The sequence below is a fragment of the Caretta caretta genome, chromosome 12, assembly GCF_965140235.1.
Source record: "Caretta caretta isolate rCarCar2 chromosome 12, rCarCar1.hap1, whole genome shotgun sequence".
Taxonomy (NCBI): Eukaryota; Metazoa; Chordata; order Testudines; family Cheloniidae; genus Caretta; species Caretta caretta.
In genome coordinates this window covers 3,593,134-3,616,187 of record NC_134217.1, presented here as the reverse complement: position 1 = coordinate 3,616,187, position 23,054 = coordinate 3,593,134, and the positions used below count along the sequence as shown (strand labels likewise).

Here is a 23,054-nt window from a genome sequence, read left to right as displayed (position 1 = left end):
TCACACCATTAAGGACCATCAGCTATACAACTGACCCATTGAGAGACGGCAGATACACTTTATGACTCAGCAAGGCATGCAGGGATATGCCTATGGTGAGAACTCTATGGCTTCCAAGCCATGTGCTGGGCAGCTTGTGTTTAAAACAAAGGAAGCACAGGCCGCAGGGCAAGAGACTATAAAAGGCAGCTCCATCTTCTCCATTTTGTCTTCAATCCTACTTCTAGCCTCTGGAGGAACCTTGCTACCAACTGAAGCTCTGAACAATGGACTGAATGATCCATCCAAGCTGTGAATGTACTCCAGAGACTTAAGACAGCAGGTTTATTCCATCACTGCTACAAGCCTGAACCAAGAACTTTGCAATTACTGTATGTAATTGATTCCTTTAACCAATTTTAACTCTTACCTTTCTCCCTCTTTCCTTTCTTTCTATAAATAAACCTTTAGAGTTTAGATACTAAGGGATTGGCATCAGCATGATTTTTGGGTAAGATCTAAGTTATATATTGACCTGGGTGTGTGGCTGGTCCTTTGGGATTAGAAGAACCTATTATTTAATGAGACTGGTTGCAGAGAACCACTCATCTCTGAATCCAGTGGTTTTGGTGGTGATATAAGAACTGGAATGCCTAAGGAAACTGCCTTTATGTTTTCTTGTTAGCCAGTGTAGTGAAACAGAAGTTTACTTTTGTGGCTGGTTTGGTAAATCTTTTAAGAGAATAACCACCATTTTGGGATTCTGTTTGCCCTATTTCTCAGTAGTTCGGCCTGAATTTGGCACTCTCAGTTGTGACCCATTAAGGCACAGTTACAGTACAGCACACTGGTTTCTAGGGCCTTGTCCCTGCAGAGATTTGACCCATTATTCCCAGTTGGGATGACGTACATTGGAATGAGCAGAGATGGTCATAAGCGAAGAGTCTATTGCAGGAGCGAATTAAATACTCAAATTGCACTTGACTGGTCCAGTGCTATTAGATTTACAAGAAGTTTTTGAAGACAGTTTTTTGTTTTCACCCAATTGGCCAAGCACCTCCCCAAAAGCTCTAAGGGCCTTTCAACAGGAAAACACAAAGCATAATGACTTTCACCCAAAGACTTCCTCTCATCACAAATACCCATCCCCTCACACCATTCTGCTTCTCCAAGATGCTGTCACCCACCAGAGATAGGAACTCCCCACCCGCCCCCCCCATTTCAAAGGGCTCATCTTACCCTCTGAGGCAGCGCCTGGGAATAGACTGTAGTATGCCTTGAAGGGCAACAAATTTGGGCTCTGCTGGGGCAAAGGAGAAGCAAGTTTCCATGGAGATGGCCTTTCACCAACACACTCAAGCTACTAACCTCCTGTTTAAGCCAGGAACCAGAGACAATAGTCCTACTGAAGCCAACAGTGACTGCCAAGTCTCCTGCCAGGTCTTCTTGCAATTGTTCGGCAGAAGGTTTCAATCCACTCATCTTTAAGCCATTTGATTTCTATGGAAATTCATCAAGTTTAGGGCTAGAATTCAAGCCATCCAATGGAGAAAAAAAGTCTTCCCCTATACCAAAATACTGATGGGGGGAGTTGAATGTTACCTCAGTTGTGCATGAGAGATGCTCACAACCAGAGAGAGCTTCTGGTGTCTTGGGGTACAATCTGGCCTTGGGTCATCCTAAATATTCAAGGATTTTTTAAGTTTTCTTATACAAACTAAAAGCACCCTGGTGTTCTTATTCTGCTGGCTCAGCATTAGCAAGTCAACCAAAACCTCCTTCTTAGGACTGAACAGTCATGAGAGACAACGCGTCCAGGTTGGTATACCAGCTTTAAAAAAAAAAAAAGGAGTTAAGTTGATAGTGTCCTTTTAAATGAAGTGGAAATTAACACGGGACTTGTTTAGCATCTAGTCAACTTCAGCAGATGAATTAGAAGTACTTTCATGAACTATACCTGCCTCAGAGTTCACCTGAGAATTTGTGTGACTTTAAAGTCACATTTCCATTTTTATTTTTTAGCTTGTGTTGCTATATGAAATATCCACACAAACAGAAATTTGTCTGACTAGCCTCAGATGTGATTTTCTTTCTAATCTAATCAGCTCTAACGATCCAAAATGTTACTTTTAATTATTGTAGGTGAAAAAATCAGAGTTGTCTGGAATTCTAAGTTGATGTCACCCCTTTAGAGTAAGGAAGAATGTCTCAGTGTTCACTAAATGGATAGTGAAAAAAACCCAGTACAGAAAGAAAGTTATTTCCAGGCTAAACAAATAAACTGAAAGTTTGTATAAATGTTTTTATATACCTAAGAAGTTTCTGAACTGCATCCGACAACAGATTTCCATAACACTTGAGAACATTATAATTTGTTTAAGTTACTTTCCTATCCAGCATTGATGCCACTTATCCCAGCAGAGAACAGAAAACAAGATTTGTAGTTAAATCTGTGTCCTCTACCGGGGGGGGGGGGGGGAATCAAGATATTGTGGTGTTGTGGATAAGCATTTTTTAAGAAGACAGCAGCGAAAGTGATAGGCATTTTAATAAAAGGATTAAGAATCTGGAGTATCACCCAGCAGCAGAAACTGATGATTTTAGAGGCAATTTAACATTAACTCTGAGCCCTGGCCTTCTTTACAGTGTATCCATTTTAGCTGGTTAGTGACTCACAGTCTCATTAAAGGGGAATTAAAATCCTACCACATGTGATTTTATACAGGGATAGCTTGTCTCTAGAGTAGTGCGCTGGGCTGAAATGCAGAATGAAATGCTATAAAAAGATCACCTTACTTTTTCCTTCCTCCCTCATCAAGACATTTCTGATAACTAAATGTGTATCTGATCCAAAGCCCATTGTGACTTCAGCCTGTGGATCAGGTTGTTCATGCACAAACCTCCCTGTTTTACTGAGCACAAAGCTGGATCCTGCAGCCATTACTCAGTGCTCTCATTGAGGAGAATGACATAAAGGACCTAAGGAAAGAGGAACAAGCCCTTAATTTGAACAGAAGCCAGTTACGTTTCCCCTTGCACATAAATGTTACAATAAGATGTCAGTGCAATAGCACCACACTGGGATGCATGTCTATTTTAGTGACTACTAGAAGTAGTCTAAAGTCTTATTCTAAAGTCCAATGGAAAGATAAAGTGTAAATTTATGTAATGGCTTACCGTTGTCTGTGCAGCCCAGCGTGGTTTGGGTAAGTCTCTGACTGGGGCTAGCCTGTATTCTAGCTATGCTTTAGCCTAGTTAAGGTTCTGTGTATGATACAATAAACTACCATGTTGTGGGACTGAGTGGTGCAGGGCTAGGTTTCATCATAAGCACATGGCATTAATATAATTGAGACACAAAGATGGTTTTCCTTCGGTATCTTCCAAAGCCCAGGCAATGCTGAAATGTCTACTAAGCTCCCAGACCTGATCCCACACCTCCAGTGTTCGGTGGCGTTCATGGCTTTTGCCTTGAGCATCTCATAAGAAGCAGAGTAACTTCTGCTGCCTCTTCTGAGGTGGACAGAACACAGTCTCCTTAGACATGCCTTGTAACATTCCTGTTCACATCCTTCCCCAGCGCAGCACCAGTGTCAATTTTTCATTCTCTCCCCAGCATCCGGAGTTTGCCAATTACAATTAAATGTTTCCATAGAGCAGCCTGGGCCTAACACAGGGCTAGGATGCATACCCTCTCCTGGGTGCACTGGTGAGCACTAACTCATGGAGCAGGCTGTTGACATCAAGGAGACTGCTAGGGGAACACTTTCCAGCAGCCTGTAGACCATAGGGAACAGATGCTCACTTGTGACAGTGACAGGCGGAAACAAACAACTGGGAACCCTACCTTCCCGAGAGCAATGGAGCAGGCTGCCAGGCCGATGAGCCCCCCTTTCCTGCTGTGAGGGTGCTGTGAGAGTGCGAACTCTTGCGACAGGATCTGGATCACATGCTTGATCTGCGCTGCGTTGTTCTGAGCCACAAATTCTCGCACCAACCTAGCGGAGAACAGAGGGTATGACAGAATATCTTGGCCTGGCTTCAACAATACATGGTTTAGAGTCTTGTGCACTGGCTACCAGACTCCTCCGGAAACATGGACAGGATGGGGATATTCATTACAGAGACCCTCAACTCAAGCCCTCCAGTGAAAGCCAGCAACTAAAAAACAAGGCAGATGAACGGGCTGCTCCTCACCCCTACCCCGTCATTTACCCATGCCTCGCCTTGAACTGGTCCAATCACTTCATGAGACAGTGTGGACTCACTTCCTCAGGGGAAACCTCTTTATCTGTGACTTATCTAAGGACAGGTGGCTCATCCCCTCTTCTGGTCCTTCAACTACCCCAAAAATCCCCTGTGCACTGGGCTGGGGAAGGCTCCCTAAAGATCCCCAACGTCTATGCAGCCTTAAACCGGCAAGGCTCAGCACAATCATTAATTGCTTTCTACAGTTATCACCCCCCAACCCCAGCCCTCCCAAGAGCAAAAGGCACCCTCCTCCTCCCAACCAACAGAGGAGCACGTGTGGCACTTACAAACCAGAGACTGGGAGTTATGACCCAGAAAGATTAGGAAGAGCATTCAAATGCATCTCACTGTGAGCATCCTCCTATCTCCCAAACTCCTTGATGGCTTTGCATTAAACTTTCAAGGGAGATGCTAAACTGAAGCAAGATCTCATGTGGGATTTCAGGCAACTTAGTTTTGGCAAAATTGGGGTCGGGGGGGGGTGGAGGGGGAATGGGCCACAGGTGAAGCTTCCCCATCATAAACCCAGAGAGAAACCAACAGCTCTCCAGAGTTTTACTAGCTGTCGTACACAGATCTCTGTATGAGATTTCACCTCAACATTTTACTGCCATTGCTTAGTGGTCCAGCATTCATTGCTATGATTCAGAAATGGACAGGGGCGAACATGGATGGCCCCTGTCTAATCTGCCCTCCCTGCATAGATCAAAGCAGATCAAGAGAGGCATACAGTACCTTAAATGTATGCTCCCCAGAGTAAGTGAACTCCACTTTACAGGCCAGGCAGCAGTACTTTGCTCACACTACCTGGAGATACTCCCCAATCCCCTTCCAGACTGGTACCTCCATGCCTGCAGTCTACTGCATGGATACAAAACCCATTTCTACAGAACGGATCTTGGTTGGTTGGCTGGCTGAGAAGGAAACTCCCCTAACCAAGGTCTGGTCTACATTATGAGGTTAGGTCGAATTTAGCCACATTAGGTCGCTTTTATAAGCGATGCAGCTACACAACCAACTCCAAGGACGTAAAGAGCTCTTAAAATCGACTGCTGTTCTCCTCCCCGGCGAGGGGAGCAGTGCTAAAACCGAACTTCCTGGTTCGAATTTGGGGTCGTGCAGACACAGCGCTGTGCAATTGGATGGTGTTGGCCTCCGGGAGCTATCCCAGAGTGCTCCAACGTGACCTCTCTGGACCGTACTTTCAACTCTGATGCACTAGCCAGGTACACAGGAAAAGCCCCGAGAATTTTTGAATTTCAATTCCTGTTTGGTCAGCATGGCGCGCTCAGCAGCACAGGTGACCTTGCAGTCCCAGAGTCACAAACGAGCGCCAGCATGGAGCGAACGGGAGATGCTGGATCTGATCGCTGTATGGGGAGAAGAACCTGTGCAGGCTGAACTCTGACCCAGCAGAGGAAATGCGGATATATATGCCAAAAATCACACAGGGCATGGTGGAGAGAGGCTACACCAGGGACACACAGCAGTGCCGCGTGAAAGGTAAGAAGCTCAGGAAAGCCTACCAAAAGAGGCAAACGGTCGCTCCAGGTCAGAGCCCCATACATGCCGCTTCTATGATCAGCTGCATTCCGTTCTGGGGGGGACCCTACCACTACCCCAACATTGTCCATGGACACCTGCAAGGGGGGAGTCTCACGAAACGGAGGAGGATTTTGTGGAGGAGGAAGCGGAGGAGGAGAATGTGCAGCAGGCAAGCGGTGAATCTGTTCTCCCCGGCAGCCAGGACCTTTTCATCACCCTGGAGCCAATACCCTCTCAGGGCCTATTGTTCCCAGACCCTGAAGGCGGAGAAGGCACCTCTGGTGAGAGCACATTTGTAACTACACTACAGAGGTTAAAAGCAATTTTGTTTAATGTTTGATTTGCCCTGAAGAATTGGGATGCATTTGCGGCCAGTACAGCTACTGGAAAAGTCTGTTAACGTGTCTTGGGATGGAGCAGGAATCCTCCAGGGACATCTGCATGAAGCTCTCCTGGAGGTACTCTGAAAGCCTCTGCAGAAGGTTTCTGGGGAGGGCTGTCGTATTTCGTCCTCCACGGTAGGACACTTTACCATGCCAAGCCAGTAGCAAGGAGTCTGGAATCATTGCAGCACAAAGCATGGCAGCAAATGGTCCTGGGTTTTGGTCGCATTCAAGCAACATTTGATCTTTATCTTTCTGTGTCAGCCTCAGGAGAGTGATATCATTCATGGTCACCTGGTTGAAATAGGGGGATTTTTGTAAGGGAACAGTAAAAGGACCCCGTTCATGCTGGGCTGTTTGTGCTTGGCTAAAAGAGGATGGCTACGCGGTGGGGGGAGGGGTGTGCTGCACATCCAACCCCAAACTGCAGCCCCTGCTTTTAAATGGCGAACCCAACCGGCATTGCTTGCTCTGGGAAAAGAGGGCGCTGCAGTTTGAAACCATTCCCACATGTTACGAAGGCGGAAGAAGCCAACCCCGTGTACTCTTTGGCTTACCATGGCTGCCTGGAAACCGAATTCTGCTGCCCAGCCATGTGTGATGTGCCACCATACCGGCAGGCGCTCAATTTAAAAGGCAAAATGCGACCTTGTACCTAAAGCGCATGTGCTGTCTGCTGTGACTTGCTTGATTCACTGTGAAAGAGTCTCTCTTTTGTTCTCAGAAATGTAGCTTCTTAAATTGTACTCTCCCTTTTTATCTCCCTGCAAGTGCAAGTGTTTCTATTCACCCCATATCAACTCCATCCCTGAGGTTACTGCAGATTAGAAGGTGGGGGGAAAACAAAACAAAAACAAACACCCCACACTCGCAATGACATGTGTTCAGAGCTCATTCAGTCCTCCCAAACTGATGAGGTACAGCTGAATGCATGGAGGCATTCGGTGGCAGAGGCCGGGAAAGCATACAGTGAGCGTGATCAGAACACGTGAGAGGAAATGCTGAGGCTAATGGGAGAGCAAACAGACATGATGAGGCATCTGGTGGAGCTGCTGGAAAGGCAACAAGAGCACAGACCCCCGCTGCATCCATTGTATAGCCACCTGCCCTCCTTGCCAAATTCCATATCCTCCTCACCCAGACACCCAAGAACACGGGGGGAGGCTCCGGGCACCCAGCCGCTCCAGAGGATGGCCCAAGCAACGGAAGGCTGTCATTCAAACAGCTTTGATTTTTAATGTGGCTACAATAAGCCATGTGGTCTGGTCCTTCCCTCCTCCCCAACCCCTCCGGCGCTACCTTGTCAGTGATTTTTTTTTTTTTTAAATAAAGACTGAATGGCTTCAAGACAATAGGGACTTTATTTCCTTTGCCAGCTGTGGTCGAAGGGGGACTGGCTTACAGAGAAGTACGTTCACCAAAGGGGGCGGTTTTGCATCAAGGACAAACACACACAACTGGCACATGTAGCCTGGTCAATCATGAAACTGTTTTTCAAAGCCTCTTTGATGCGCAGCGCTCGCTGTGCTCTTCTGATTGCCCTGGTGTCTGGCTGTTCAAAATTGGCTGCCAGGCGATTTGCCTCAATCTCCCCCTTACTCTCACGGAGATTGTGGAGCACACAGCAAGCAGCAATAACAATGGGAATGTTGGTTGCGCTGAGGTCTGAGCGAGTCAGTAAACTGCACCAGTGACCCTTTAAACATCCAAAGGCGCAGTCTACCACCATTCTGCACTTGCTCAGCCTGTAGTTGAACTGCTCCTGACTACTGTCCAGGCTGCCTGTGTACGGCTTCATAAGCCATGGGAGCAAGGGGTAGGCTGGGTCCCCAAGGATAACTATAGGCATTTCAACATCCAACAGTAGTTTTCTGGTCTGGGAAGAAAGTCCCTTGCAGATTTTCTAACAGCCCAGAGTTCCAAGCATCATGCACCTTTCCCGACCATCCTACGCCGATGTCAGTGAAACATCCCTTGTGATCCACCAGCCCTTGCAACACCATTGAGAAGTACTCCTTGCAGTTTACGTACCGTTTGGCAAGGTGGTCCGGTGCCAAGATAGGGATGTGTGTTCCGTCTATCGCCCCACCAGTTAGGGAACCCCATTGCAGCAAAGCCAACCTCTATGTCTTGCACATTTCCCAGAGTCACTACCCTTGTTAGCAGAAGGTTATTGATTGCCTTGGATCACAGCAGCCCCCCCAGTAGATTTGCCCACTCCAAATTGATTCCCGACTGACTGGTAGCAGTTAGCTGTTGCAAACTTCCACAGGGCTATCGCCACTTGCGTCTCAACTGTCAGGGCAGGTCTCATTTGGTACTCCTGCGCTTCAGCGTGGGGGAAAGCGACTCACAAAGTTCCATGAAAGTGGCCTTACGCATGCGAAAGTTTCACAGCCACTGGGAATCATCAGATACCTGCAACGCTATGCAGTCCCACCAGTCTGTGCTTGTTTGCCGGGTCCAGAATTGGCGTTCAACTGTATCAACCTGCCCCAGTGCCACCATAATATCCCAATTGCCACATCCCATGCTTTCAGGAACATCTGTGTCCATGTCCTCCTCACAATGTTCCTTGTGCTGGCAGCTCCTAGCTACGCTCTGCACATACTGTATGATAACGCGCGAGGCGTTTACAATGCTCACAAAAGCAGTGCGCAGCTGAGGGGGCTCCATGCTTGGCGTGCTATGGCGTCTGCATGGATAACCCAGGGAAAAAAAAAAAAAAGGCAAAATGATTGTTTGCCGTTGCTTTCAAGGAAGGAGGGAGGGAGGGGAGTCTGGGGACATGTACCTAAAATCACCCGCGACAATGTTTCTGCCCCATCAGGCATTGGGAGCTTAACCCAGAATTCCAATGGGAAACAGGGACTGTGGGATAACTACCCACAGTGCACCACTCCGCGAGTCATTGCTAGTCACAGTATTGAGGCCACACCTTGCTGACCTACTGCGCTTAGTGGGGACACACGATCGACTGTGTAAGGTCGCTTTCTAAAGATCGACTTCTGTCAAATCGACCTTATTCCGTAGCGTAGCCATGCATGGAGTATCGTAGTGCGAAAGCACTACGGCTTGGTCTACACTAGCACTTTAGTTGGTCAGGGTGTGAAATAAAACACCCCCACCCCACCCCCCCCAACAAAAATGCTAGTGTAAACATAGCCTAAGTGTGCCTTTATGGATTTTAGGTTAATCCACAGCTGAAGTGAATTCTGCACTGGCTATTCCAGGCTTCTCCACCACCACCACCTATATCAGGTGTAGGCAAACTTTTTGGCCTGAGGGCCACATTGGCATTGCAAAACTGTATGGAGGGCCGGGTAGGGAAGGCCGTGCCTCCCTTAACAGCCTGGCCCCTGCCCCCTATCCACCCCCTCCCACTTCCCCCCTCAGAACCCCTGCCCCATATCCAACCCCCCTGCTCCCCGCCCCCTTACCATGCTCTCAGAGCAACGGGAGCTTGCACCCGGCTGGAGCCAGCCGCACCACTGCACTGCCCAGCAGGAGTGGCAGGTCAGAGCGCTGACGGCGCAGCGTGCTGAGGCTGCGGGGGGGAGGGGACAGCGGGGAAGGGGCCGGGGGCTAGCCTTCCCAGCCAGGAGCTAAAGAGCCGGGCAGGACGGCCCCGTGGGCTGGATGTGGCCTACGGGCTGTAGTTTGCCCACCTCTGACCTATATGCAGAGAAGCCTCCAGTTTGACGCCAAGCTGAAGGGGTTAGATCCCATTTCAGAGCATGACACCTACCCTTCTTTTGTAAGAGTCAAGTGTAAATTCAGTCAACTCCACTTATAATTCCTATTATACCAAAAGTACTGCTGGCATGGCAGTAACGGTGATGCAGTGGAGATCGTGGACAGAAAAATACACTTTTGTCACTCACGTTACTGCACATGTTGTCTTTGCCATAGGAAAGAGGACATGGAAGGGTTTATGCAAGGACAGTTAAACAGACAAGGCCACACTGGTGGCTCAGTAGTAGAATTCTTGCCTGCCATGCAGGAGGCCAGGGTTCAATTCCCAGTCAATGCATACATAAAAACAGCCATCTTGGATTCTAGCCCAGTGGTTTTCAAACCTGGTCCTGGGTCGCAGTATCCATCAGCGACACAAGTGTGATATCAACACATAAAAACCTCCACCCTGCTGGAATACCCACCAGACAGGTGTCTCCCAACCATGCTTGAGGGTTCCAGATTAGGGACCAGCTTCTAACTAGCATATTTTGGATGAATTTAAAGCTTCACAATTAATTGCATTGTTAAACAATAACAGAAGCCTTTTATTTAAATATTTTGGGTCTTCTACATTTTAAAATATATTGACTTCAATTACAAACAGAATATAAAAAGAAAAGGAGTACTTGTGGCACCTTAGAGACTAAAATTTATTTGAGCATAAGCTTTAAGTGAGCTACAGCTCACTTTAAAGCTTATGCTCAAATAAATTTGTTAGTCTCTAAGGTGCCACAAGTACTCCTTTTCTTTTTGCAGATACAGACTAACACGGCTGCTACTCTGAAACCTAACCGAATACAAAGTGTACAGTGCTTGCTTTATATTATTTTAATTAAAAATATTTGCACTGTAAAAACAGAGTGTTTTTCAATTCACCTCATACAAGTACCATAATGCAATCTTTTCCGTGAAAAATAATCTACATTCATAAATTGCACTTTGTTATGTAACTGCACCCAAAAAACAAAATGTCAAATTCTTGAGCCTACAAGTCCACCTCAGTACAACTTCTTGTTCAGCCAATCACTAAGACAAATCAGTTTGTTTGCATTTATGGGTGATAATGCTGCCGGCTTCTTATGTATGAAAGTGAGAACAGGCATGGCACTTTTGTAGCCAGCACTGCAAGGTATTTACACGCCAGATATGCTAAACATTCATATGCTCCTTCATACTTTGGCCACAGATTCCAGAGGACATGCTTCCATGCTTGTTAAAAAAAGTGTGTTAATTAAATTTGTGACAGAACTCCTTGGGGGAGATTAGTATGTCTCCTGCTCTGTTTTACCTGCATTCTGCCATATTTCATGTTAGAGCAGTCTTGGATGATGACCCAGCACGTTTGTTTTAAGAACACTTTCACAGCAGATTTGACAAAATGCAAAGAGGGCACCAACAAGAGATTTCTAAAGAGAGCCACACCTCTCTTTAGAGCTCGACCCAAGGTTTAAGAATCTGAAGGGCCTTCCAAAATCTGGGAGGGATGAGGTGTGGAGCATGCTGTCAGAACTCTTGAAGTGTAACACTCCAATGCGGAAATTACAGAACCCAAACCACCAAAAAAGAAAATCAGCCTTCTGCTGGTGGCATCTGACTCAGATAATGAAAGGGAACATGCATCGGTCCGCACTGCTTTGGATCATTATTGAGCAGAACCCCTCATTAGTATGGACGCACGTCCTTTGGAATGGTGGTTGAAGCATGAAGGGACATATGAATCTTTAACGCATCTGGCATGTAAATATCTTATGACGCTGGCTACAACAGTGCCACGTGAACACCTGTTCTCACTTTCAGGTGACATTGTAAACAAGAAGCCAGCAGCATTATCTCCCAGAAATGTAAACAAACTTGTCATAGATTACCTTTAATAAGCAATTCTTGTAGGGGATATTCAGTAGACAGCAGAAAAGCAGAATTATAGGAAAGGTCTGGAGTTCAGCCACAGCGCTACCATAAGCGATGAGGACTTTAACGGAGACTAAACATGCAGTCCATCTTCTCAAAAGATGGAACCATAAAGATTTCTCAGACACTCAGACACAGCCTTGGGGAAAAGGCTGCTTTCATGTTCGTAGCCTACACCCAGCATAAAGTCTGCATTTCATATTTGAGAAACTGGGGGAGTTGCTTTCACTAGCCAAGTCAGCTGCTTAGAAAGATCAGTGTCATGTTGATTTAAACAAGCAGGGGGAGTGTTGGCATTACCAAGCATCATTTTCCCTGGCCTGCATTCCCTATACCCACTTTTTCATGCTTCTCTCACAGAACATTAGACCCTTGATCCCAGAGCTTGTTCGTATCCAGGCTTGGAAGCATTTGATTTTTATAGGTAAATGTCGATAAACATTGATTTCGTGGTACATGCACAAACCAACAAAAAATATTTCCAACAACAATCAAATTTACAGATAGGCAAAAGAAAAATATTGCTTGAGAATTTCTTGGAGTTTGATTTAAGGTCAAAATTTTGACATGACTTTGAAAGAGCTGAAAACAATTATTAAACAAATAACCAGGGAGGAAGTATTTAATCAGAAAAAATGTAAACGATGATTGGGGATCTTTTAAGAACACCTTACTGCATGGAAGAAGGCGGCTGTGCTGGTTAAAAACCAACTGGGTTCTGAGTGCAAGTGAAGACAGTAGTATATATAAAAGAATAATATATATCAGATGTAAGAAAGGGAAGTTTAAAGTAATGAATATAAATCAGAATTTAGGAACTGTAGAAAATTGATAAGGGACGCAAAGGGACATAAGGAGAAGTCACTGGTGAGCAAACTTAAAGAGAATAAAAGGAGTTTTTAAAATATATTAGGAAGACAAAGAATCCTGACAATGGTATTGGTCCATTACTAGACAGAAATGGTGGATCAATCAATAATAATGCAAAAAAGGTAGAAGTGTTCAGTATTTCTGTTCTATATTTGGGAAAAAAGATAACTGATACATTGATGGCAACACTGTTTCCATTCCACTAGTATCTCTGGAGAATGTTAAACAGAAGCTATTAAAGTCAGATTGCTTCTTGGAGCAGCTTGTCCTGGAACCCACAAGGGCTGAGGCGATGGGGGGAGGGATAGCTCAGTGGTTTGAGCACTGACCTGCTAAACCCAGGGTTGTGAGTTCAGTCCTTGAGGGGGCCATTTAGGGATCTGGGGCAAAAATTGGGGATTGGTCCTGCTTTGAGCAGGGGGTTGGACTAGATGACCTCCTAAGGTCCCTTCCAACCCTGATATTCTATGATTCTCAATTTAGTCCTAAGAGTAACACAGGATCTGAGCTAAGAGGTGAATATAGCTGACCCACTCAGTAATAGAGACCATAAAGTAAACTTAACACACTTGGGGGAGGGGGGGAGCGAAATGCCAAATAAACCCATGGTAGTAGCATTTAACGTCTAAAAGGGGAACTACACAAAAATGAAGAAGCCAGTTAAAGAGAAGCTAAAAGGAACAGTCAATGGTAAAATGTCTGTTCAAACTAAATGTATACCCCTTCTCCCACCAAAACAAAAAACCACAAGGACCAAAAAAATGCTGCTCTGGCTAAACAAAGTAAAAGATATGGTTAGAGGAAAAAAAAGACAATCTGTAAAAATTGGAAGTCATTGTGACACTGCACCCCATATTCTTCAGTGATATTATTAGGAGTAAAATACATCATAATTATGATGTATTTTATGCAAGATAAGTCATGTGATGCATCATTGGAAAAGTAATGAATTGCCTAATATGATTATCAGATTTGTATGCATGTATCATTTTTGTGCCTGAAGTTATGAATGTTGACTGTGTAACTGTCTTTCAAATGTAGTTACACCTGGGTAATACCCACTAGACAAGATGCTTTCAGGCTAGATAGTGAGTGGGGAAGGACCTATTAAGGGCAATGGGCCATGAGGAAAACACAATAGGCCTTAGGAGAAGCTTATCTCCCACCTGGTGAGCCTTCCTGTGAAGGCTACAGACAGCCTCCAAGTAACGGCTGCTATGACTCTTCAAGGACACATGATGAGACCACATGTCTCGAGGCTCCATCTTTGGATGTCAGTATTTTGACACAGACTAGTCTGGGAACCAAGCTTTGAAACAAAGTGTTCCCACCACATGCTATATAAGGCAAGGAATGACATCATTTGTCACTCAAGAAGACTCCTAGAAACACCTGAGGAACAAAGACTGAACTGGGGGAAGTGCTGGACCCAGGCTAAAAGAGATTTTTAGCCTGTGAAACGAAACATCTGGGGATTCTAAACTTAAAGCAAGTGCAGTCTTGCCCCTTAAGAATCTGCAGCCTGCCCGCATCATCTCTTAGGGTGAGAATCTGCTATTGATATCCAATCTATTTATTAAGCTAAGTTTGCATTTTGTTTATTTGCTAGGTAATCACTTAAAATCTATCTTTAGGTAATAAACTTGTTAACAAGTTAATAAACTTGTTTTTGCTTTATCTAAACCAGTGAGTTGGAATGAAGCATACAAGAGGCTGTAGCATATTCCTCTCCACATTGAGGGAGGGGGCAAATTTTATGAGCTTACAATGTACAGTTCCCTGTGCAGCAAAAGATGGTATAATTTGGGGTTTACCCTCCAGAGGGGGTGCGCACCTAGGGAGCTGGGAGTTGCCTTGGCTGTAGCCTTCATATGCAGGGGTTGGTCAGAGAGCCTGCATGTAACTGCAGCTGGGTGTGTCCCTACCGATATGTATGGTGGTGAGAGTGCAGGCTGGAGGGCTTTGCAGCTGGTGACAGTAGTGAAGTGTGAGAGGGAGCCCAGGCTGGTACGTCAGGGGGCTCAGTGGACCCCAGTCCCAGACTGAATCCCAGGGGTGATAACCCATCACACTCATATCATATACTGAGGAAAATAGAAAGGAACATAAACTCTGGCAAGTCAAGTGGTAAAAGTATAATTAGGCAGGCCAAAAATAATTTGAAGAGCAACTACCTAAGGATAAAAAAATTTAGCTGTTAGATTTTGTAAGTAGATAGAAGAAGGAAGGCTGCCAACAGTGAGTGGAGCCACTGGAAAATCAAGGTGGTAAAGGAGCACTCAGGGAAAATGAGGCTGTTACAGAGACGCTAAATGAATTATTTGCATTGGTCTTCACCGAGCCAAGGACATAGGAGAGATCCCCACACTTGAGCCGTTCTTTTTTGATGACAAATCTGAGGAACTGTCCCCGACAATCAGTAGAGGAGGGAAAATATCATAATGCCATTAAATAAATCCATGATCCACCCACATGTTAAACACTGCCTCACCTGAGAGATATTAGAATTGGAAAAGGTGCAGAGAAGGGCTATGAAATTCATTAGGGGTGTGGAACAGGTTCCATATGAAGGGAGATTAAAAAGACTGGGACTGTTCAGTTTAGAAAAGAGACGACTAAGGGGGAGATAGGACAGAGGTCTATGAAATCATGACTGTGTGGAGAAAGTGAATAGGGAAGTGTTATTTACCTCTTTACATAACACATGAATTAGGGGTCACCCAATGAAATTAATAGGCAGCAGGTTTAAAAACAAACCAAAGTACGTACTTCCTCACACAATGCACAGTCAACCTGTGGAACTCATCCAAAGTACAACTGGGTTCAAAAAAGAATTACATAAGTTCATGGATCCATCAATGGCTATTAGCCAATATGATCAGTAAGCTTACGTTTTTGTCACGGTTATTTTTAGTAAAAGTCACGGACAGGTCATGGGCAATAAACAAAAATTCACAGGAGACCGTGGACTTTGTGACTTAACCAGGGGGCAGGGCTGGAGAGTGGGTGGAGGAATGACAATTGGAGCCCCTCTCCCGGGGGGACAGGGGACTGAAAGCCTGAACCCCACTGCCATGGGGGAGAGGGGGCACAGCTGCAGTCTCTGCTGCTAACAGCTGAAGCCAAAGCAGTCACAGGGGTCCGGTGAAGTCACAGAATCCCTGACTAAATCATATTTTAATGATCAAGGATGCAACTCCACATACTCAGTGTCCCTAAACCTCCAGAAGCTGGGAGTGGATGACAGGGCAATTTCGAGTGATCCATTCCCTGTTTTCTTCATTCCCTCTGAATCATCTGGTACTGGCCACTGTTAGAAGACAGGGTAGTGGGCTAGACAGATCACTGGTCTGACCCAGTATAGTCAATCTTATGATTCATAAACGGGAATTTCAACTGCAAGTAGAGAGGTTATATTAATCTCTATTTGGCACTGGTACGAACGCTACTAGACTACTGTGTCCAGTTCTGGTGTCCACAGCTCAAAAAGGATGTTGACAAATTGGACAGGGTTCAGTGAAGAGCCACAAGAATGATTAAGGGATCAGAAAACAACTTTTATAGTGACAGACTCAAGGAGTTTAATCTATTTAGCTTAGCAAACAGAAGGTTCATGGGTGATTTGATTACAGCCTAAAAGTACCTAAATGAGGAACAAATATTCAATAATGAGCTCTGCAATCTAGCAGGGAAAGATCTAACATGATCCAATGGCTGGAAGTTGAAGCTAGACAAATTCAGACTGGAAACAAGGCACAAATGTTTAATCCTGAGAGTAATTAACCATTGAAACAATGTAGCAAGGGTCGTGGTGGATTCTCTATTACTGACAATTTTTAAACCAAGATTGGATGTTTTTCTAAAAGATAATGGCTAGGGCATATTTTGGAGAAATTTACTGGCCTGTGCTATACAGGTCAGACTAGGTGATCAGACTAGGTGACCCTTCTGACCTAAGAATCTATGAAAGTTTGTGATTTATTGGTTATAAAGCTTTAACTTTTGGAATCTCAATGTCTCCGCTCATTAAATAATTATTGTCTGCCCCTCCCCACTTTCTGATCCCCCATAATTTCCCACAACTATAAATTCCCACATTTAAATAAACTAAAATGGAAAAAGCTGCCTAAAAATAAACAGATCTGTCAAAATTATTTAAAAATTGATTTCTGCCGAGCCTGTTGATAGCCATTAGCTGGGCTGTCCCTGCTGTGCTAATGGAATTTCTTTGGGTCCCCCTGCCAGATTTATTGAGACCTTTTATTTGAAGGGGGCAGAGCTGTTCAATCTTTAGTAGAGTCTTAAAGGTTTCCTGTCAATTAAGTATTCCTGATAAAATAGTTTGAAGTAAGCAATCTGTCTAGAAATCCCATCCTCTCAGTTCAACTTTTACTCGACACTTGAGATGCCAGTTTCACTACTTTTCAGGATAGAGCCTTGTGGCAGAAAAAACATGAATTTCTAATGCAAAAAAAAAAAAAAAGGGAAAATATTTGGCGGTGGGGAAAGAGGAGGATTGCAAACCTTGCAGGGCCTTCTCTATTCATAAAAAGAAGAAGGAGTCCAGTGGCACCTTAAAGGCTAACAGATTTATTTGGGCATAAGCTTTCGTGGGTAAAAAGCCACTTCTTCAGATGCATGGAAGTGGGTTTTTACCCATGAAAGCTTATGCCCAAATAAATCTGTTAGCCTTTAAGGTGCCACCGGACTCCTTGTTGTTTTTGTGGATACAGACTAAAACAGCAACCCCCTGATTCTTTATTCATAATACAGCAGCACAAAAAAAAGAAAAGAAACCACCTTACACTTAAGTATGGCTACACTAGAGCTTACAACTTGCACAGATGCAACTGCACCACTGTTAGCTCTCTGGTGTAGCCACTCTAAGCTGAGCTCTGTCAACATAATTAATGCACCCCCAACGAGCAGGAGCAACAGTAGCTCGGTCGGCTGGAGCTCTCCCACTGATATTTAGCGTTGTCCACATCGACACTTAAGTCTGTCACTGGGAGGAAGGGGTGTGGCTTATTCACACACCTGAGCGACATAAGTTACACTGATGTAAATGACAGTGTAGACAAAGCCCCAGCTCCAGTTCATGACAACTCCAATTCAACATGTGTCAGAGATGACCAGTGCAGAGTTAAGATACTCAGAGCAGTGCTAGTAGCAACTATTATCAAAAGGGATAAAGAGGTGAGTCAGACACGATTTTATACATTAAAAACATCCTGTGAAGTACAAATGCTATCGCAGGGAGGACTGATCTAGATTTTACCCCTGGGGGAATTTTGCATCAAAAAATTAAAAATCCTGTAAAATTCTGAAAATGTTATTGGTCAATAACACTATATAATCACACCAGTTTCAATTATTGTGGTAATTTATTTCAAAACACCTCTCAGCAAGTATGTCTGTAACAGGAGTAGAAAATTAAAGAAATCCCCGTGAAAACCCAGTTCCTGTTTCTCTGCCCTTCCCCCTCCCCCAAGCCCAACCGGTGGGCCAGCCACTCTCACCCCTTCCCAGAGCTCAGCCATAGGGCCTTCCCCTGAGCCCAGCCACTCACATCCCCCCCCCCCCCCAGCCCCGAGCCCAGCTGAAGCCCCGCAGGAACAGAAACTCATACCCCCTCATCCCCAGAGACCAGCCACAGCCCAGCCTAGCCCAGACACTCACACCCTCTACCTACCCCCCCCCCCCCGAGATCCAGAGTTTCCTGCATGCCACCACCACCTTCCTTCAGGCCATACTAGGAACTGCAGCTGCTGGGAATCCTCCTGTTTCCCTCCCCCTCACCTTGTCTTCTATTGTGAGTTGGGCTCTGTTGGGTCCAGCAGCTCCTAGTGGCAGCCAACAGCTCTGCAGCCTATTTCTGGGGCGGAGGAAATTCTGCACACACAACATTAATTTCTGCATTGTACAGTTGAGCAGCATTCCCCCAGCGGCAAGACATAGCTTTTGAGGCCTCCTTCTGTCCTTAAACATGCTAGATTCTGACAACCCACTTAAAGTGGTTTCTGAGCTCTCTTCAGCGTTGCTGCTAGACACTTGATATTGACAATGCTCAGCCCTGCCAGCATTGGCTACCTCTGTAGTACACGGGCTTCAGAGCCGCACTTCACCACTGTTGGAAATTGTGGTGGTCCTGAATTACAAAGCATGCTACTGTAATCAAGTCTTTGGAAGATTACCACCTAGGCCTGGGATATCAAATCCCACACACTGCAACTGCTTGGAAGGGTCGAGAAAGTGAGCGAAAAGGGTATGATGCTGCCTTAGGGGTGGGGAGTGAAGGCATATGTGAGAGCACAAAGAAAGCTTATACTGGAATAAGTAGAGTGGGCAGAGAAGTAAAGACGACTGCACAAAATTAGAACCAAAGTAACCATCTGCACTTAACATGTTACCATCCTATAAGATCTCAGCCAAAAAACAATAAGAAATGTCTATAACACGCCCCCCCAGCACCCTAAAGATTAAGACAGTTTAATTTCCTGTCAAATGTGCACTATGGAAAAGGAACACATCAATACTTAGAGAGCTAGACAAATTTCCATTTCCGTGCAAGAAGCAAAAGTGTCCTCTGGTTTCCATTGCACAGTACCTTACGCTGATGAGCGATTTAAAGACAAGCAGAGCAATAAATTCTTTATTGCATCACTAGAGGTTTTATGGTTTTGAATCTCCAGTTATGTAATGTAACTGATTTTTCACCCATGATGCTCTGATTTGAGCACTCCACCCATGTTCCAACAGTGAAACTTGAGCATTACTGTTTGGTTAGTTTCAAGCTCCCGAAAATGCTTTTGTGTTTAGAGCAGGGGTAGGCAACCTATGGCACGCATGCCAAAGGCAGTGCACAAGCTGATTTCAGTGGCAGTCACCCTGCCCGGGTCCTGGCCACCGGTCCGGGGGGTTCTGCATTTTAATTTAATTTTAAACGAAGCTTCTTAAACATTTTAAAAACCTTATTTACTTTACATACAATAGTTTAGTTATATATTATATAGCCTTATAGAAAGAGACCTTCTAAAAATGCTAAAATGTATTACTGGCACGCGAAACCTTAAATTAGAGTGAATAAATGAAGACTCAGCACCCCACTTCTGAAGGGTTGCCAACCCCCGCTTTAGAGTCACTGAATTTCAGGAGGATGCTGAACATACAGTTAAGAAAGGAGTTTCCGGGTCAGGTTTTACACAGCTCTGTCCTTTAACTTGGTGGTTCTCAAACTGTGGGTCACAGCCGCAAAGTGGGTCACAACACCGTTTTAATGGTTTTGCCAGGGCTGGGGTCAGACTTGTTAGGGCCTGGGGCTTTGCCCTCAGCCCCGGGGGGCAGGGCTCACGTTACCCCCCCCGGGACTGAAGCCCTCGGCCCCCCATCCCAAGCACTGGGGCTTGGGCTCAGGCTTTGGCGTCCTCCCCCGGGGAGGTGAAGCAATTGCTGTTGTCAGAAGGGGCTTGAGCTACACTGAAGTTTGAGCGCCCGGCTTTAACCACAGCTCCAGCCGGTCTGAAATCCTCACTCCTGCCGCCACTTGGCGCCCTGAAGGTTAGCCGCACAGACCCCCCTGCGGGCCGGCTCCCGAGGGCCCGGCTGCCCCGGAGCCCCGCGCAGGCTGGCGGTCCAGCCCGGCCCCAGGCCCCGCTCACGCCCGGCTCTCACTTCTCGATCTCCAGCGCCGCCACCTTCCGCTTCTCGTAGAGCTTGTCGTTCAGGGCCCGCACCACGCTGGGCGCCAGGGGCGAGAAATCCTTCTCCGGGTTCATGCTCCCGCCGCCGCCGCCGCCGCCAGCGGGCTCAGCCCCGGCCCGGCGGCCGCCGCTGCACACCGGGGACGGGGCTCTCAGGGCCCGACAGGCGCCGCCGGCTCGCGGCCCGGAGCGGGGGCGGGAGGAGCCCCAGGAGCCCGCGCGGCGGGGCGCGAGCGCGAGCGCGGCGCTACAGGGCGGCAGCCACCTTAGCTCGGGCACGTGACTCCGCGCGGTCGCGGTTCCGGTTCCGGTCGCGCTCCCAAACCGGCCCCCGCCCCTCTCAAGCCAGCCCCTGCCCCGCCTCTTCCGGTCGAGGCCGCGCTCTCAGCCCCGGCCTGGGAGCGTGGCCCCTCCCACCCAGAGCCGCGGCCGCGCTTGCGCGCTGTCGGGCGGCTCGCTCCGTCTCCTGTCGCCGACACGCCCCCCGCGGCGTTCCGTAGTGGCTCGGTCCTGCCGCGCGTGCGTTCCAAAGGCGGCGCCGCGCCCGGGCTCGCGGGCCCCGTTCTCGAGCCGGGCTTTGGGGGATCCCTCGCTCTCCGGTGGCGGGGGGGGGCGCCCGGGGATCCCTCGCTCTCCCGCGGGGGGGGGCGCCCGGGGGATCCCTCGCTCTCCGGCGGGGGGGGGCGCCCGGGGGATCCCTCGCTCTCCGGCGGGGGGGGCGCCCGGGGATCCCTCGCTCTCCGGCGGGGGGGGCGGGGGTGCCCGGGGGATCCCTCGCTCTCCGGCGGGGGGGGCGGGGGTGCCCGGGGGATCCCTCGCTCTCCGGCGGGGGGGGCGGGGGTGCCCGGGGGATCCCTCGCTCTCCGGCGGGGGGGGCGGGGGTGCCCGGGGGATCCCTCGCTCTCCGGCGGGGGGGGGGCATCCGGGGATCCCTCGCTCTCCGGCGGCGGGGGGGGGGGCGCCCGGGGGATCCCTCGCTCTCCGGTGGCGGGGGGGGCGCCCGGGGATCCCTCGCTCTGCGGCGGCGGGGGGGGGGCGCCCGGGGGATCCCTCGCTCTCCGGCGGGGGGGGCGCCCGGGGGATCCCTCGCTCTGCGGCGGGGGGGGCGCCCGGGGATCCCTCGCTCTCCGGCGGGGGGGGCGGGGGTGCCCGGGGGATCCCTCGCTCTGCGGCGGGGGGGGCTCCCGGGGGATCCCTCGCTCTGCGGCGGGGGGGCTCCCGGGGGATCCCTCGCTCTCCGGTGGGGGGGGCGCCCGGGGGATCCCTCGCTCTCCGGCGGCGGGGGGGGGCGCCCGGGGGATCCCTCGCTCTGCGGCGGGGAGGCCTGGGAAGGACGCTGAGCAAGCAGGGGAAGACAGCAGAGCTCTCCAGGCAGCAGACAAGCCTAAGGCCTGACAGCAGAAGGAGCTGCTCCTTGAACCTGAAAAACAGCGAGGAGTCCGGTGGCAGCTTAGAGACTAACAGATTTATTTGGCCATAAGCTTTCGTGGGTAAAAAACCCTCTTCTTCAGATGCATGTGAAGAAGAGGGTTTTTTACCCACGAAAGCTTATGGCCAAATAAATCTGTTAGTCTTTAAGCTGCCACCGGACTCCTCGCTGTTTTTGTGGATACAGACTAACACGGCTACCCCCCTGCGGCTTGAACCTGGATGCTTTTGTTTTGGGGACTTTGAAGTTCTATCTGGGCTCTGAGGTAAGAGCCTTTAAACTACTATATATAGTCTTCATTTCAGAAGGCTATTAAAGGGAGCCATACTGCTGTAAAGTAGACTTTTTGGCTTCTCTTTGATCCAGTTGTTACAGGGACCTCACTACCTCATCCAGGGGGAAACTGAGGCAGGACACTGCAGAGCCACATTCACTCATGAGGGAGAGCTTGGGAGGTCATGGCGCCCCTTTTACATACCCATTGCAGTTTTATCCTTTACTGCTGTTATTTACTTTTCATGCCAACTTTATTTGGAGCTGTACAAGACACACCAATGAAGACAATTCTTGCTCCAAAGAGCTTACTGACTAAATGTGGTGGGAGTCCAAAGAAGCTGCTATTATATCATGGGAGCTAGGCCCCTAACCTGCTTAGTGGTGTTTACAAAAATGCCTCTCTGCATCTTTAGGCCCCCAATCATTATCATTGTCAAAGCAAATCCCTGGGGGGGCGTATAGTCTCTTTGCAGATGGAGTGATTTCTAAGACTATCAGTCTGTCTCTATCAGCAGTATTACTGCACCACCAACGTTTTTGGTGACCATGTTATTGCTGACTGCCTAAATGTCACAGTAAATCTGGCCCATAATCTGAAGTGTGGGGTTCTGGCTGCCCCTTGAACAGGTGCACAAAGGGAAGGAAGGAGTCTCTGTGTCCACTCCCTCTTTTGTGTACCCACCTGCTCAAAAAGTGCCCTTAGAATACATCTTAGTCCATTACGGTGCTGATAGAGAGCCATTTTTGTTCCCAGAGAAGTCAAAGCTAATGACTTCACTTGGAGCAGGTTCCATCCCATTTCAACATCTGGGTTTCTTCTTTTGTGGAGTTTTATTTTAGGAATGAATACTGAAAAATCCAGCTTTGGAAAAGTGGGACAATCTTAGCCTTATCACTCCCTTTGGAATGACTGAGGGCATGGCTACACTTGCAGTTATAGAGCGCTGGGAGTTAAATTAACCTTCGGAGACTACA

The 23,054-nt window shown here is 47.6% G+C and overlaps 1 protein-coding gene across 9 annotated transcripts in view; it reads right to left on the bottom strand.

The window, feature by feature from the left end:
• The window catches only part of VAC14 (VAC14 component of PIKFYVE complex), a 202,426-nt gene extending 181,833 nt beyond the window's left edge, over positions 1-20,593 (bottom strand). For 3 of the 9 annotated variants that reach the window (XR_007352304.2, XR_007352305.2, XM_048816827.2), the window contains exons 1-3: positions 20,346-20,592; positions 3,827-3,977; positions 1,348-1,479 (exon numbers count right to left, since the gene is read on the bottom strand). Coding sequence is in view for 6 of the 9 variants with exons in the window: in XM_048816827.2 (XP_048672784.1) it covers positions 1,348-1,479; positions 3,827-3,977; positions 20,346-20,449 (387 nt within the window). In the remaining 3 variants the exon portion in view is untranslated. Of the gene's footprint in view, positions 1-1,347; positions 1,480-1,581; positions 1,811-3,826; positions 3,978-20,345 lie in introns of those variants that run through there. The other 6 variants (XR_007352308.2, XM_048816826.2, XM_075118268.1 and 3 more) reach the window with 6 other exon arrangements.
• Positions 20,594-23,054: the final 2,461 nt, after the last annotated feature.